Source organism: Dendrobium catenatum, unplaced genomic scaffold (assembly GCF_001605985.2).
Source record: "Dendrobium catenatum unplaced genomic scaffold, ASM160598v2 fragScaff_scaffold_716, whole genome shotgun sequence".
In the NCBI taxonomy this organism is placed as follows: domain Eukaryota; kingdom Viridiplantae; phylum Streptophyta; class Magnoliopsida; order Asparagales; family Orchidaceae; genus Dendrobium; species Dendrobium catenatum.
This window is the reverse complement of record NW_021319178.1, coordinates 22648904-22667703: the sequence shown is the minus strand read 5'-3', so window position 1 is coordinate 22667703 and position 18800 is coordinate 22648904. Positions and strand designations below refer to the sequence as shown.

General features: G+C 34.4%; 1 protein-coding gene across 1 annotated transcript in view; it reads right to left on the bottom strand.

The window, feature by feature from the left end:
• LOC110097234 (U-box domain-containing protein 35-like) overlaps window positions 1–1718 on the bottom strand; it is a 7973-nt gene extending 6255 nt beyond the window's left edge. The window contains exon 1 of the mRNA XM_028695979.1: window positions 1574–1718. Coding sequence (XP_028551812.1) covers window positions 1574–1718 — 145 coding nt within the window. The remainder of the gene's footprint in view (window positions 1–1573) is intronic.
• Window positions 1719–18800: the final 17082 nt, after the last annotated feature.

Sequence of the window (18800 nt, the reverse complement as noted above, 5' to 3'; positions counted from 1 at the left end):
GGACACAATGGCAAAAAAGGATTCATGTAGCTGACCCCACCTAGTGGGATAAAAGCTTGATGTTGTTGTTGTTGTTGTTGTTATTTATTATTTATATACTATAAAATTATTTATTTATTTATTCATTAACTATAAATGATCTCATCTTAATAATTTATAAATGAAAATTTATAATAAAAATTTAATATATAATTTATAGGTATAAATTATATTTAAACATATAATATAAATTAATAATTTTTAATATTTTACTTTAAAATTATGGAATATATTATTATGTATAAAATTTATTTTATTTGTAGTGTCCAAATTCTCTAAATTCTTAGAATTATAAAATTTTTAAGTTTAGATTGTCATATTAGTATGTGAATTTTATTTTATTTTTAATAATATTATAATTTATTAGTCATCTGGTTTGAAAACAGGTCGAACCGGTTGAACAGTGAATATCTTCCTTTCGATTCGTTGTATGGTTCGATTTTCACAACCTTAGTTATTTACATCAATCAAGTAATAAAATTTTCATTGTTATCTTCTTGTACATCATTAAGGCTGTCAAAATCGGGTCAAGCACTGTTCAACCCAACCTGAACTTGACCCTTTTTTTAGCAAACGGGTCGGGTTTTCGAACCCGAACTGGATCTATTTTGGGTATGTTTTACTAAATTTTTTTATTTAATTCGATTTATTTAAACCTAAATCGAATTAAGGTAAGATTTACTTCAATCAATTTAAAATAAACTAAGCTTAATTCAGTTTGGGCAAGATGGTTTATTATTATTTTTTAAAATAACATTTACTTATTTCATAACAATATTTTAAAACCCTCCTAAATCAATTAAAAACGGGTCAAATCGGGTTGATTTCAGATTTTCGGGTCAACCCAAAACCGACCCGATTTTACAAATGGGTCGAAATCCCTAACCTGAGCCGGGTCGGTTCAAGTTCGGGTTGACTCGAAAGTGAAATTTTTTGGTCAGGTTCGGGTCAAATTTTCGGGTCGTGTCAAATAATGACACCAATATAGATCATGATTGTCCTAATATATAACAAATAATGGGAAAAAATTTAGTCGCTCATTTATGTATAGCATAAAATGGTGATTAAAAAAATACAATTGATCAAAGATATTCGACAATTCGTATAATACAACAAAAATAACAACATCAAGCCTTCATCCCTCTACATGGGGTCGGCTACTTGAATCATTTTTTTTCATTGTGTCTTGTTAAGAATCAAATTTTTATTTAAATATAATCAAATCTTTTTGGATCTATCTCTGCCTTTCTTAACGATAATTCTCCTATAATAAGCACAAGAAAACTATATTGCACACGAAATGACACAAATTCATTGTAATGTTTCATATTTTTGATCAAATTTATATCAGAAGCTTCTAACTTTTTTTTTTTCCACAAGTCGTATCAGAAAATAATTTGATGTTGTGTGTGCAGAAAACTCTGCTCTGTTTTTGACTTTGAATAAATGAAAGCAATTTTTGTTCTCGTAAAAACAGAAATGACAAATAAACTTCTTCTCAATGCAGAAATACGAAAGAGATATGATTACTTACCTGATTCATGGGTGTTAACATGTACTAACGTTAGAGTTTGCCCCTTAGTAATAAGATTGTCGATAGTCCATTTCAATGCATTCTGGCTGCTTTTATCCTTGCTAATGGCTACAGCCACCAATGGAAATCTACCATCTTTTTCCATTGTTCACCTTCTCAATCTCCTCTATGCTTTTCGGTCTATCAAACGCTTTTTCTCTGCAGTTTCTTCGCTTTTTATTCTATAAAATATGTGATTTTTTGCTCTGTCTTCCTCATTCTGATCTGCATTCGCTATTTTCCCGTGTACAGAAAGTGAGGAGGAAGGGGAAGCTGAAATTGGCAAGGTAATTTTTCTTCTCCATTGTTTTAAGGTTTCTGTCGGAGGCTACCCACTCTTATCGGGTAGCCATTTCTTTAATTGGCTGACCTTCTATTTCCATAATAAGCTTGAGGCTGGGAGTTTTGGGAAGTTCCTGTGGCTATTTATGTAGCGCTTCACAATTTGGTATAGGATATTTTGAGGCATTTTGCATGAAAATGGAGTTATTTTTTACCATGTATTTTTAATTTGATGTGTCACATATTATAAATCAAATAATTAAAATGTTAAATAATTTAATTTAATTATTAGATAAATTTATTCTAATTATTAAACATTCACAACTATAATCATTACAGAAAAAATAGTAATAATTTAATTATATTTTTAATAATTATTTTTATTATTCATTAATTTAATTTTATATTTGTAATAATTTAATTAATTTATTTAATGTTTAAGTTGTATTAAGAGGTAACATGTGCATGTTAGGCAAAAATAAAAATCTATCTTTTGCTAAAAACATCAAGATATCATGATAGATAGGTATTTAGTAAAATAACTTATGATTGGGTGATAACATTTTTTTGGAATAAAAAAACCTCAATAATGTAAAAAATAACATTTTTAAAAATTTAAAAATTATATCAATAAAATATAATATGGTATAATATTTTGAATCCATAATTAATTTAAAATTTTAGGATATCCTTTTGTTAAGCCATTTGCCATCCTTGATTCTCAAATACGAATGCTGAAATTGGTGGGCTACTTGGAAAAGGGAAATGAGCATTTTTTGTTAACTAAAATAATATAAATAACTCTTCATTGGTAAAATTCATTTGAAAGGATCATAGGTTAATTCTTTTATTATTTTCTTATGATACAAGTTTTTTTTTTTTTGTAATATTTTAATACAACAACAACAACAACAACATCATCAAGCCTTTATCCCACTACGTGGGGTCGGCTACATGAATCCTTTTTCTCCATTGTGTTCTATTAAAAGTCAAATTCTCGTTTAAATCTAATAAAGAAAGGTCTTTTTTTTTTATTTTAATAATAAATTCTTGCTTCATATACTTCGTTTTTTAAAACTGAATTTGTAATTGCAATTATTTTTAAATTCTAATAATATGACTAATATTTTTTGTGTGTTATTAAGAATTAAGATTATTATCTTTAATTATTGGTTTTTTTTAAAAATCAATTAGCCCAAATTAGTGTTTGAATATCAGTAGTGATTTGTTTTTCAACTGAATAACATTAATAGTTTATATTAAAATTGGATATTGAAAATAGCTAAAATTTAAAGGGGCCAACTTAAAAAAAAAAGCCCTAAATGACTTCAATGAATCAGATTTATGATTTTATTTCTTAAGGAAAAGAAAAAAAAGGTATTAAATCTTTCGTAACAAGAGAAGAATCTCTTATATTGCAAGATGGTGCATTCTAAAATATTTAATTTTTATTCCTTAAAGAAAAATTATATTTATTTAAAAAAAAAAAGAAAAGATACTCAAATAATTAGAGAATTCTATTAAAAATGGAGATCCCTCCAATAAATATTTTTCTGCACGAGAAAATTATCATTAAAAAAAGTTGAATCATGTTATTGAAAAATTATCTTAAAAAAAGTTGAATAATAGTCATAAAAATTATTTAATACCTTATATAATTTATGCATATCATGTACTTTTCTTCTCTAATTATTAAAAATGTTAAATAAATTCAATTAAAAAACAATATATTCTATCATTAAAGTTTGGTATTCTATCAAGCGAGAAGAGAGGTTCACTTAACTTTTCTTTGTCTATTAGTTGAGAGTTTAGACTATCAATTAAGAGGTATTAGGTTCAAGTCTTGCTTGTGTAATGCGTGTTTGTCTTAATTGACTTAAATGACAAAAAAGAAAAAAGGGAGGTCCTAGATTTCCCTTTGGGTAAAGACGAGTATGCCCACTTATTCAAGATGAAAGACCTCATTATGAAGTTAGAGACGAACATTGATCACAATCTACTAGAGCGATTATTAGCTTGTAAGTGCCTTTTCGTTTATTTTTTTTTAATTTTTTTTTAATATTTTCTTTATTATTATTATTATTTATTATTGTAGCCCTTCTTGAACAAATCCCTCTTTTATAACTTGAAGTTGACCCATATTAATCTAAGTTATTTTTGGGTGTTGGCTTATTTTATTTTTTTTTAATTTTAATTTTAATTTTATTTTTTTTAAGCAGTAGAGAGAGCAATAGAGTTAGGTGTTGGCTTATTTCAAATTTTGATTCAGACCAAGAAGTTACTTTACTGTATATATTATTCTCATTAGAGGGCTGTGCTCGCTGAGTACTCGGTCATTCAATGAGTTCTTTAATTATTCGACTTACATTTTTGAAAAATTTGAAATTTCATTTATTTCCTTAATGATACATATACAAGAGAAAAAGTTAAAGAAATTTTATCTTTATATGGATAATAGTTCTTTTAAGTCATCGCTATTCCAAGTTATCAGAATTTCTTTGACTGTGTATGTTTGTAATCAATAGGCTCCAAGGCAGACTACTTTTTTTTTTGGGAAAAATTGGGGCCTAAGCCCATATCATTAAAACAAAAAGAATACAGAATATAAATTGATTGCTACCACCACTAACCAGTAGCAATCAACAAAACCTTATCAGCAATCTAAAAATAGCTGCATAACAAGTAAAAAAAACCTATTACACACTATCAGCTTGAGCTGCAGAAATGAAAAATACAAAAGGCAGTACTTGTACAAGTAAAATAGATTAATCCAATCAAAAATAACAGCCAAACAGACAAAACTGGCTGTAGCACAGATATTGCAAGTCCCGCCAATCAAAAAACTCCCAAGCCATCGAGAACAGGACTCAGACATTTTAAGGAAGAGCTCGATAAGATCCATTGATCCCTGGTTGCCCACAGGCCATCCAAGGGAGGCAGATACGGGAGTAGCATCATAGTCCAGATTTGGCTTTCTGCAAAAGCACACAACGTTTGGACAGAAACCAAAACAGATCCATCAACAGATCCATCAATCCGACATCTCAACATGTTACAGCAGCTCCAGATAATACAGTGAGTTCTTCCAGCCAGCAATTCTATCAGAAATGTTTTTTTCTAACATTAAAAGACAGAGTAGTTTGACAGTTAAAGGCACTTCCAAATCTTCTGCCATTACTCTCTTTCCAAATGTGGTATATAACACAGCAAATAGTCATATAAAAGAAGTATTTTACCCTCTTATTACCTCTATATTTACCTTTAATCCATTCAAATACCTGCATTATAGTGGGTATATATAGAAAAGTTTTTAAACCAGGGATGACTGCAGTGAGCACAGTAAAAGCAAAATCACACTAAAAAAACAGATGAGTGACGGTTTCATTAAAAGCATGACACAGGTTGCAGCTAGCTGGCACATTGATATTCCTGATAATAAGAGCATATGCAGTTTTCAATCCTCGGACTAAAGCCAGCCAAGCAAAAACAGAATGCTTAGTTATGCAATTTTTTGTCCAAATCGATTTATACCAATAGCAGGTTTGATAATCAGAATAGAATTCATCAATGAAGCTTTTAAACTTATATGAATTGCTATTTTTCCACAACAAACAATTACCATCAGTAGCATTAATGCTGAATCCATCAAAGATATATCTCAGAGACATAGGAAAAGTATCCGAAAAAACCCACTGATTTCCACAGATTAAAGTGTCAAGAGTAATATCAGGACAATAGCCCTGAAAAGAACCTCCCAAGAAATCAGTGATAGTGTGGTTGTGGCACCAATGGTCAAATTTGAGAGAAATAGGAGCAGATCGTGTAATGCTAAAGGTAAAGCAATGCTTGACATCCAGAGCAGTTTTGCATATTGATTTCCAGAGTTTGGAAGCAAAGCAGGAGGAGGCATCCAAGGAGATTTATAAACGCAGAGCAACCAATTGGAAAGAGGGGAAGGACCATTGTACATCCTGTAGATAACTGAACAGTTATAAGCATATTGTAGAGCAGAGATAGAGGGGATACCCAAGCCACCTTTGTTTTTGGGTAAACAGATCTTGTCCCAAGCCACCATATGCAATTTATTGACAACCATAGATTCCCCAAAAAATAAGAATTTAGAGTTAGTTCTCTTGATAAATTTGTAAAGAGTTTTAGGCATAATAGATCCCCTAATCCAATAAGCAATAGTGTTCTGAATGGTGAATTTGATATATTGCATTCTACCTGCAAATGACAGCAGGTGAGCCTTCCAACCATTCATTTTCTTGTTAACATAATCCATAAGGGGCAAAAAGTCAATAATTTTCAGTCTATAAAAAGATAGTGGGATGCCAAGATAGGTAATATTGTTGACAATGTTGTGAATAGAAAGGGCTTGACAAACCTCCTGAGCATTCCTCAGATTCCTAGGAAACATAATGGAACACTTATCATAGTTGATTTTTAGGCCAATAGTGATAGCAAATTCCGTAAGAATAGAAGCCAGGATGCTACAGTTCTCAGTAGAGGCCTCCCCAAAAATTAAGACATCATCTGCATACAGCAAGTGAGATAGAGAGTAATCATTATAAGAAATACCTCTAAAGCCTCTATTCTCCAGGAGATTGGAGAAAGCATCCATCACAATACAAAAGAGATATGGACTACGAGGGCATCCCTATCTAAGTCCAGCAAAAGAAGAAAAATAACCCTCTAAAGTCCCATTAAGTAAAATGGAATAATTGACATCCGAGATACAGACTTTAATCCAATTAACAAAAAGACTAGGGAAGCCTTTCTGTAGCATTCGCTCCAGCAAAAAATTCCCGGCTTACAGAATCAAAAGCCTTTTTGATGTCCAGCTTGGCACAAAAGTATTTGCATCCCCTCTTCTTACCAGCATAAAATAATAAATCACTTGCTAGTAAAATGTTATCAGTAGAAACTCTAGATTTAACAAATCCAGCTTGATTGTCCTTGACAATCCCATTCATCATAGGTTTCATTCTTTCAGCAAGAACCTTAGCAATGATTTTATAAAAAACATTACATAATGCAATAGGCCTATAATCATAAATATCAGAAGCATACTTATGCTTAGGGACAATAGCCAAAGCAGTGGCTTTAACCCCATTGGGCATATAGCATTTTTGGAAAAAAGATTTAACAGCCCGACAAACCATAGGGGCAATTATGTGCCAAGCAGATTTATAGAAATGAAAATTATACCCGTCAGGCCCAGGAGCCGAATTAGATTTACCCGAGAATACAACAAATTTCACTTCTTCATCTAACACCAAAGAAGTAAGATTGGAAGCATCAGACATAGGCAGAGTGGTCCCAACAGGAAAAGCAGTAAAGTTCAGAATAGAAGGAGCAGGAGGGTTATACAACCCTTGAAAAAATTGAATAATCAAATTAACCACATCAGATCTAGAAGTCGGATTAGAATTAGCTAATAAATTAACCACAGAGTTGGAGGCATTTCTTCTAGATCTTATTTTAGCATAAAGAAACTTCAAGTCATCCTCCCCGTGCCTGATCCAATTAACTTTAGCCCTCTGAATAGCCCAAGAGGAAAGCATAGAGTTAAATTTAGAGAGCTCCATAGTGCATGTTTTGTAAGTGTGATTTATGGTTACACTATTAGGATCCTCCTGCAGCTTAACCATCAGATCCAACTGCATAGCATTTAGACCATCCAAGTGCCTCGAAAGAGAAGAAGAGGAAGACCAAACCTGGCATTTAATCTCCTTCTTAAGCTGTTTTAAGGACTCCATAAGGTGGGAGATAGGGTTTCCAACACAAGGTTTAGAGAAAACATCCAAAATAAAAAACCAGTATTGATCAAAGTTAGTCCATAAATTTTTAAAAAGAAACCGATGATGCCTTTGAACAGTCATACCATAATTTAGTATGATCGGGCAGTGATCCGAACAGGATGGACTTTGGATGGCATAATAAGAATTCATGAAGGAGTTCAACCAGCATTCATTGACTAGGACACGGTCAAGTTTGATATGTATAGGATTGGAAGTGCGCTGATTAAACCAAGTATACTTGAGTCCAACAGAGTTTAAATCCACCAGACTATTGTTAAAGATCATATTGTTGAAGTCTAACAAAGCGGTATGATTGATAACATTGCCACCAAACTTTTCATGTGCGTAACGACAGCAGTTGAAGTCACCAACTAAAGCCCAGGGGAGATCAATAGAAGGAGATAGCTGAGCTAAAGAGTCCCATAGATCCTTACGTTCAATATAGTGGTTGGAAGCGTAAATAGCAGAGAGATGCAACAGAGGTTGTGAACCAACCCAGACAATACCAGAAATAATTTGGTCCGTTATGAAGGATGGCTTGAAGCTAAGTTTGGAGGCGTCCCACTTTACCCAAATCCGACCCGAGGAAGATAAGGTAAAGTTGTTACAGCTCTCTTCATTCGAGAACAGAGAATGAGAGGAATCGAAGAAAGGATCTAGAAGAGAATTAGAGTTAATTCTATTTTCTAGAATGCAAACCAAATGTAAATTGAAAGATTTGATGAGGCGCTTGCAGCTCAAGACTTTATCAGGGTGATTGAAGCCCCTAATGTTCCACGCTGCCATGGGGGGGAAGTATATTAGGAATGTGAAAGGGCTTGGGGATTTTTGCTCTGCTTAACCCTAGCAGGTTTTTTTGACGCCACACTAGCTTGAGTTTGCTTTCCTTTGTCCACAATCTTAGCATGACCGCAGTCTTTGGAGCCTATTTTATCATCCAATATCTCATCCTGATGAGAGGATAATTCTTCTTCAGAATTCAAGATTTCAAACTTGTTAGGAGATATTATGTCTTTAGAAGTTGGAATGTTTTTAGATGTGGAGGATGAGGAGATAGTCTCATGGGGAGAGTTGAGATTGGGAATTCCCGATACCACAGCGTCAGCTGACAAAGGAAGTTTCGTAACTGGAATAACACCAGCAGCATACGGAGGAGGTATATTTAGGGAGGTAGGGGAGTGAGGTTGAAAATGCAAGGCTTGCCCTATAACATTTATGGGGACAGAGGGTTGTGAAGTAGAAGGGGCATTTATGTTTATTTGGTCAAGATTTGGCTGCTGTGGAGTGGAATGACTTAAATAACAAGAGTTTTGTGGTTCTGACTGAGTTTTAGTGGACGGAGGTCTGGAATGATTCAGATTACTGGAAGAGTGTTTATGATGGGGCTTCCTGCTGTAACTCCTTCCTCTCCCCCCAGTATTAACTCCATCCTGAGCTTCAGATGGAATTTTCAGTTTTGTAGAGCATATGTAAGATACATGCATTAAAGACTTACAGTGCTCGCAGGGATTTGGACGCCATTCATACTGCACTTTCAGGGTGACCACATCACCATCCAAGGAAACATGTATTTCCTCTGGGTAAGTAGCGAGATTGTCGACAAGAACACATACACGAGCGAATGTAAGCCTAGTCTTCTGCTCCGTCAGCTTATCCGCAGCCACCGGAATACCAATTTTGCTGGCTATGCGAGAAATACCCTCCGAATTCCAGCATGCAAGCGGGAGGTCATGGATTTTCACCCAAATAGGAACAGAGGAAAACTCTTCTTTTACAGGCTTGAACTTCGAGTGCCACTTTTGGAGGACGAATCGCTTGCCAAGAAGAAACCAAACTCCATGCGACCATGCCATATCTAGGTCTTCTTGGCAGGAGAATCTGAGAAGAAAAAACCCCTCATTTAGGGATAAAAGCTGCAGCGATCCCTTTAAGCTCCAGGTTTTCTTAATAGCCCCCAACAAGGCCTCATAAAAAGGTCGGCGACCTATCGAATAACCAATAAGACAGAGCTTCCAGTCTTCACCCCCTTTACTCAACTTATCACCTGAGAAGGGAATGATCTGTAGTTTCGACGGGTGGTGAGTAAAATGGAAAGCTTTAGGAGCTGAAGCATCTGGAGCAAACACCTGATTCCAGTTCCTAGGCAAAACTTGAGCCACTCCTCCAGACGAAGAGCCGAGTGGAGGAAATTCAGAAGAGCTGGGGTGATCCGCCATAGAAAGAACGAGAAAGGGAAGAAGTCCTCCGGCCAAGCCGGAGGAGGAGAAGGCAGAAGAGAGGTCAGCAGTAGAGGGCGGCGCTAGGAGGAAGGAACCCTAGAGCACTCTCCCATCGAGTTTCAAGGCAGACTACTTCATTGATGATATATGATCCTTCCCAGATAGACTCTTGCTTTCCAAGTACCGATTTGATGAGGTACAACATCGAATTTTCCCAACACCATATTCATGAAAGTCTTTTCTTGAATTTTTGTGTTGTCAAGCTCAAAGAATCTCCTCTGGACTTCTTCATGTTGACAATGGAACAGATTACGAGCTTTCCAAGAAGGTTGAGTATAATTTTAAGTCATTCTTCATTGTCTTCTCGATGCATCCAGTTCTTCAAAATTTGAGTGGCAACTATTATCTAGCTATACAAATTGTACTCAACAAGCAACATGGCTTATGCTTAATGTCAGAGTGCAAGAGGCTTTCGCAGTCATTGATGATGAAGTTATCCTCAATACCCACATAACCAAGGAAACCAATTCAGCTCACTTTCTTTTGGTACCTTCTACCTTCTTTTTTAAAAAATGTGAGATCATTCTGTTTTCCACTTCTATTTGGCCATTTGTTTTTGGATGATGGACTGAGAAAATTTTTAGCCAAATCCCCTGGTATCAACATAATTTCTTGATTTTCTTTTTAGAGAATTGTGGATCATAATAAAAATTAATTTCGCCCCTGCCTACTAACTCTTTATAACAACTCAAATTTCGACACCTTTTGCACTAGAGGCACCATCAATATAAAGATCCACAACATGTCTTCTTTTATAATTGTCTAATCTTCAACGTCGATTACACTTAAATTAGCTAAGAAATCTACTAATTGAGTTCACAACCTCTTTGTTATGTCTAAGATATAAGAGCAAGTCTTCCCTTGGCTGCAAAATTTGAAGTGGAGCCGACGAAGAGATAAGAGACTTCATATAATAACTCAAAATTTTATAAAATGAATTAATTTAAAAATAAAAATATGAACAACAATGCTACGGTGTTGAGATGGAGAGTGCAACGGCGCTCTGTTCCCTGTTCTATACTAAATCTATATTTTTACATGCGACACATAGGCGCTATGGGTTGTTGTAACACCCCAAGATCAAATTTTTAAAGAATTGCCTATTTTAATATATTAATTATTCAATAAGAGCTTCTATAAATTCATCAACATAAATCAATCTAGTGAAAGCAATAAAAAATCATATATATTAAAATATAAAACTTTATACATCCCTCAAAATTCATGTACAATAGCCAAGAGTTTAATCCATATATTTATCATTTTATATTTTAGTTATTAAATACAAAAGAATAAAACTAAAGAAAATATAGAAATGAGATAAAATATGAAATTTTAACATATCTTCACTCGATTGGATCCTATCTCCTTCCTAAGAACATGTAAAATCACAGAGTGAGCTAACTTCTCAGTAGGTTATTAGTTCCTACTACTAAAAATAATGCAAAACACTAGAAATAGAATGGATGTAATCATTCAATTAATATACGTATAAGCATATAATTATAAAATATGTGGCAATCAATGTGATTAGTTTCATATTATATAAGCAATAAAATTAGTGCAAGCAATATAATTCATAATCAACGATCAATAACCAAGTTAATAATGATCAATAAGTTATGTCAATCATATACCTAGCTGTTACAAAATAGTATATATAGCAGCTTATTACATCAGCACACTTTTTATTATCATATGTCTATCATATAGTGTTTATGCTATGCATGTATATCATATAAATCATATAACTTATATATATATATATCAAATACCTTTGTATCAATTTTATCAATCTTATCAGATACCTAAATCAATCATAACTTATATCTTATATATTATGCAAATCATGTCATGTTGATATATATTCTTGTTATATGCATATAACAAAACTATAAGCATGATAAGATGTTTATCTATCTGTGGTGTTTTCCCTGTATCCAGCCCTGTAGACCAGCTCAGCAATAATCAATCTCAATCATATTAGCCCAATTTTCATGAATCAGTCATATCACAAGTCATTTAGGTCATGTGACTTTCATATCATAAGTCATCACTTCTTGCTCATCGACGTATCATATTATATCAATTTATCTCTTTATGCCTTCCATTTCATCTAATTTAGGATTATATCATAAACTTTATTTTAAAAGAAAGTCCAATGACTTACTCTCTTGTATAGGATAACATGTCTCCAACCAACCTAAATCAGTCAATTATTTCTTGTATGTTTTTCTTACATACACATATTTTATAATATATACAACATAGTAAACAAGTGATATTATGCTTAATATTCATCTCATTACATCAGTCTAGGGCTAACTAAATATACATATGAATAATGACTAGTGGCATTCATAAGAAAAAATCAATATACTTATTTTCAAATGTATATGACCACAACGGATGAATTATAACAAGTATACATGTCATATGCTAAGGGTGTCTAAATGAATTTTTGGGTCATGTTTGGGTTCAACCCGAAATTGACATGTTATTGTTCGACTCGAACCAAACTAGGCCCAATTCAATTTTGGGTTAACTCGACATGACCTGATATTGACCTCATTTATGTATGAGGTCATTAGGACCTACTTGAGTTTCTTTCTGCTAACCTAATGATTGGAAGGTGTCAACCTCTCAATCATATAGATCCCAATCAAAACCAAATTCAAGTCTAATCAAATCCAGTTCCACCAAATTCATAGTCCAATCAAATTTGAACCCTTTTTGAGGTCCCTAGCCCCAGAAACTAGATTAATTCTCAAAGGCTACAAAACCTTTAAATATTTACAACCTATGCCGTTAGACTTGCCATTTAGTAGAATTTGACCTTGGAATCCCTTCCAAACCTCTCAACCACATACATGACCTTTGTGATGACTTGTTGACTAGTAACCTGCACGTTTCTGGACCCAGTTTGACCTAGGGTGACCAAGGGTCAAAATGACCAAAATATCCTTTAGAAGGTTTTTTTGTCTTCTCCCCCAAAACTCAATATAGTTTAATCCTATCAACCCTAAAAACCTATCCCAATGGATCCTAAACACCATTAGGAACACATTAGATCCAAACACACACTTTAATTTGATTTGGTTGACCAAAGTTTCCCTTAAGGGTTTAAACACCCATTTCCAACCAATTGAACTTTTCTTGACTTGGGACCAACCCCATTGAGTTTATATGATCATTGAACTCAATAGACCAAACCCTTGACCTTCGGTCAATTTGGTTGACCAAGTCAACCATATTTGACCAAACTTTCCCTACACTTCCACCCTTTCAAACCTTTTGACCAAGACTTCTTCAAACCCATTCAAGCTCATGGGGTGACCCATTGGGTCAACAAGAGACCCCACTTAAAGACCCAAGTCTTTGGCCCAATTGGGTTAGCCATTTGGCTTGACCCAAGTGTCCAAAGAGAGGTTCCCCTTGAGCTAAATTCTAACCCTAGCCTAACTAGATCAAACTAATGATGGCATTAGGTCCCCCATGACCCAACACGCCTTCCCTAGTTGAGCCAACCCTTTGGTCAACTTGTGTTAGGAATTAGGTTAGCCCAAAGTGGCCAAAATAATCTTGGGCATAGCCATTTCCCAACCTAGGCCTCACCAAACCCAACCAACACCTCCATTGGGTAGCCCTAGGTCCAATACACCTACCCTAGTCAGCTCAGACATTGGGCTGACTTGGGTTAACCTCCAAGCTAGCCCAAAGTGGTCGAAACCACTTTGACCTAAACCAATTCTCATCACAAACCAAATCAACCCAATTAACAACTATATTGGGTGTCCCCTGACCCAATGCATCTTTCCCATCAACCCCTTAACCTGGCTTGACTAGGGTCTGACCCAAATGGACCCAAACCTTCTTAGAAGTTGGTCAACCCGAGCCATGTTGGGGAATTCATCCACCCCTTGGCTAATTCAATCCATGGTTGGGCTCACCATGATCCTACCTAGCTTCCCTATCAAGCCTAGGCCCTGAATCAACCCAGGTTGATCCCAAATTGACCCAAACAATATAGATTTGGGTTAATCTGAGCCACCTAGGTGAATTGGGCTACCTCTTACCCAATTGGCTCCTTGATCAAGTTCACCAGGCTCCTATTAAACTTTACACATCACTTTGATCCAACCAGTAGCTGGTAGCGGCCAGAACAAATAGAGAAAGAGCTCTGGTGGTCCCCTCCATCTTGAGCTTCATCCAAGGCTGCCTAGTGGCTCAATCCAAATGTTTCAAGCTCATAAACCTCCGAGTAGGTATTCCCTGCCACCTAGAAGCCATCTGGCCATCCACCTGCATCATCCCAACTGTCCATGGTCACAAGAGCCATTCAAATAGGGCTCCCTCGCCCAGACCCTCTCATTCGATTCCAATATTTTGAAAAGACTCCCCAGAGCTTCCCAAGTATTTTCTTCTCGTTCTCTAGCTTCTCAACCCTCTCCAACCAGTGGTTCGTGCATGCTCTGACAAAATTTGTCTACCCTTCACTCAAAATCCTACCTCCAGACATCCATCTATTTTGGTGTTCAAAGGAGAATTGCTCACCTTCACCTCCTAAAGCTTCTCGATAGAAAAACCCATAAGTTGGGGCTTTCTACACCATGATATTTTGATCCTAAGCTCCCTAATTAGGTAGTTAGATCAAGTGTGAAGAAAACCTTCACCCCAATGGATCTCCACCGTTGGATTAAAAGTTTCCATTGTCATAGTGCTCCCTACAAAATTTGTTGAAGTTTTACCATTGGGATCTCTTGAATGACATTGGAGAACCCCTACGACTATCGGGATGAGCAGGAGATGGAAGACATAATAGAGCCGTTGATTTTGATCAACGACTATAATTTAATCCTGTAATCTCAAAGTGGATTTAATTCCAACCGCTCGATCTCACATCTGATAATTGCAGTTAATCTCGTATTACCCATTCAACCACCTATAGTTGGCTGAACAATCAGAGCGCGTCCGCGTGTAAAAGTATGGCTGATTGGGTAAAATTGTATTTAAAAAAATCTAGAAATGGCAAGGAACTTAAAAAATTTATTTCCCCTAATCCAATTGGTTGATTTGAGTGTTTTAGGATCATTGAAAAGACCTCTGGGAGATATTTAAAAGCCCTATAGTCTCAAGCTCTAATTATGTCTATGTTAATGACAATTTTCATTTGAATGTTTAAGTTATTATTGCATTTATGTGTCTAATTGATGTCACCATGTCTTTGGACTTTGGAAGAATAAATTTGGATATGTCTCTGACATGTCCAAATTTTTTCTCCTCTGTTTGAGGTGTTTAGGGTCATGTCCATGCCAATTTAGGATTGGGGGTCATGGTTTGACCCATAAGTTCAAATTGGTTCTATAAAATGTCCAATGGGATTTATGATCTAATTTTTGGGTTGCTAATTATGCTTAGGATAGGGAGTTTAGAGCCATTAATTGCACCCCCTCCCTTGCCCTAGGTAGTGACTTGGAAATTTTCTAAGGTGATCTAGTGGTTACCTTAGGTAGCTTTGTTAGCCATCTTAGAAAGCTCCACATGGGCCCAAATTCAAGGGGATTGGACCTTGAGATAAGATGATCTCATGGTCCAAAATTTATTTGGATTTGGTGCCCACTTGGTCCACCAAATAGAAACCACCATTTCTTTTCTTAGATTTGGCTAAGAACCTTAATTAATTCACTATTAATTCATATTAGAGAACTATGTGAACTTCAAGAAATCATGACTTAATGAAGAAAATTACAAATTGAATAAACCCAAAGTCTAATTACTAATCTTAAGATCTAATATTTAGTAAAAATATTAAAATTCTTGAAATCACTTTAATTTTAAAAGTCAACCTTTAACCCCTTGATTAACATATTAAAATAACCTAAATAATTCCAAAATTTAATAATTAACTCAAAATTCTAAAAAAGATTAATTTAATCACGCAAACCAATAATCAATCAATTGGATTAAAATTTATCAACTCCTAATCCCTAACCAAATAAACAACTAAATCAACCCTGATTACTATTGGGTAACACATGCATATGAGGATACTAACTTAGCACTAAGGAAGATGAAATAAACTTCACGTCCTCGTTGAGCAATAAAGGTAGTAATTATTTAACAATTAAAATATACCTCAATTAAGTTTTGATGCATTAATATTTAAATTCAAACATAATTTCCCTCTTCGACCTTTAACAAACTCGAACATTAGATAACTTCAATAAACTATTCAGCTTAAAATCTACATAAGCCACACAACCTTTAGCACACACTTTAGATGGTTTTTTTAGGAAAACTAACTCTAGTTTAGACTAGGCCAGTATTTTCTTTTTACTGCTATGTGCCAAATTTTTTGAGTTTTCATTACATATTGTGATTGAAAGTTGATTGATGTGAGTTTTTTCTTTACTTTAATTACAATTTGTGAATTGACATGATGGGAAATAGTTTATCCTTATGTTAGGACTGTTCTGGTTGCTCACTGAGTTTTTGGCAAGTGGTCACGCTTGTGCAAAGTAATTAAAGGGGCTAAATTAATAATTATTATAATTGTTACATCTGTTTAGGCCCCAAATAAATAGAAGCACGGTCCTGTGTGTTTATTTATTTAATTCAATGTGAATGTGTGTGTGTGTGTATATAACTACTTGGGACGTTATTTATTTTATTTAAATGCTTAAGATAACCTTGTAGGAAAGTCTAGATTTTTTACTTTTATATTGATGTAATTTGATTAAGTATCGAGTTTTGAAAGTGCCTTTAATTTGGGATATGTGTATCCAAAGTTAGATTCCAAAGAGAAAAGGACATCCCTTAAGGGAGGGTCCTTTTCTATTTGGAAGCCCAAATTTAGATCATTTCACTACGCAAGGTCAAAAAAATAATCTCCCCTTCAGGGGAAGAGTTTTCTTTTTCACTTAGGTATCCATACACTATGAGCCCAAGGAACCCAAAGAAGAGGTAGATGAGGAGTTAAAGATAAAGAGTATCCTACTCCAAGTCGACTTGCATTAATCCTAAGACTATAATCCGTGTTTGTTGTCAATAGTGCCCGACCACTTAAAATTAAAATAAAAACTTTTAGGCTATCTTATAGTAACTAACGATCTAAGAAGTAAGCCTAGGACTGTTGGGAGTCAACATAATCATATTAATTGCTTCTCTTCCTTGCTAGTCACCTCTCTACCTACGGGTTTTAGCAGACCACCTGGTCTTTGAGGGTGCATATTTATCAAGGGGATATTGTGCAATCTCAAGGAAAAAAATATTTGAAGTCATTTTAAAAAACTCTTACATTTCATTTTATGAATTAAATCAAGTCGATCAGCATGTATTGAATTAGAAATCAATTTAAATGTGAGTCTAAAATATTAATTACATTTGATTTAAGTATTTTTCACTCTACATAAGTCAAGGGACCAATTAGGATCAATTCTAGATGTCAGTCCCAATTCTAAAAAACTTTAATGATAATGTCCCTACCATTCTTCATAAAAATGATCGGACTCATGAATTTTAAATCTATTAAGTGGTTAGCTGACTCCCCAAACTATGTCAAGGTAAGTCCAGATTTTACACTTCATTAGTTAAGTTTGGGCTACTGTGGTCCAGTGCCCAATTTAGATTTAGGAAACAAGTCAGATTCAGAATCATAAGACCCCAACTTCTGGGAATATAATTTTAAATTTCTAATAATACTATCAACTCAAATTAAAATTTCTCTCAATATAAAATTTAAAGCCCAACACTTAGATTAAGTTGGGACACTTTTGAAATATTTCAAAATCTCAAAGTGTATCTACCCCTCCTCTATTGACTCCAAAAATAAGTGCTCAAAATTTGGTTCAATCCCCATTGAAACTCCAAATTCACCTTTTTTATATCACTCCTATAAAATTTGTAAACAAAATTTCTGCTGTTATTTTAATCGAGAGTACTCATAGGTAATTCAGCCTCCTTATGATGTAATTAATTATGAAGGCTTGCGCTCATAAGAGATTTAGAATCCACATCAATTTGTAAAAAACTAGTTTTAAAATTTTAATTAGTCTTATTTGGGAAATTGAAATCAATAGCGACCATTATTGTTATATTTGAATAATCGTCAATGAATGATATATTCTTCCTTTAGAGAGGTATATCATTTGTTGATAAAACTATAAATATGAAATTAATGATAATTCATCTAGATTATCATAGCTAGATATTTGATTGAACTTCACTTTAACCCTTCAGGGCCATATGCAATTCTTTCCTAAATATAACTATGACATTTAAGGTGGGATTTGTAATTCTAAATCTGAACCCAATTTTAAAATCTTATTTCCACCTCTCAAGGTGGTGTACAGTTTTTAATGGGATGTTCAATTTTAGAATTAAATATCAAATTCAATTTCAAATTTCCCAAGGAAGACTAATCTTTTCAAACCCCTTTTCAACCACAAACACCACACCCCCCATAACCTTTGTTATGACTTGTTGACCAGTATACTAAAATTTTTTGGGCCTAGTTTGACCAAGGGTTAATTAGGGGTCAAAATGACCAAAATATCCTTTAAAGGATTTTTTGTTCTTTTCCCCAAAAATTCAACATGGCCTTCCCATACCAATCTTCAAAACCTACCCCAATTGATCTTAATTATCATTAGAAATGCATTGCACTCAAACCTACCCTTTGGTTTGACCTGGTTGACCAACGTGGCCCTTAAGGGTTCAAATATCCATTTCCAACCAAATAACCTCCTGTTTATTTGAAACCACCTCCATTTAATTCATGTGATCAATTTGAATTCAACAGACCTAATCCTTGACCCTAGGTAA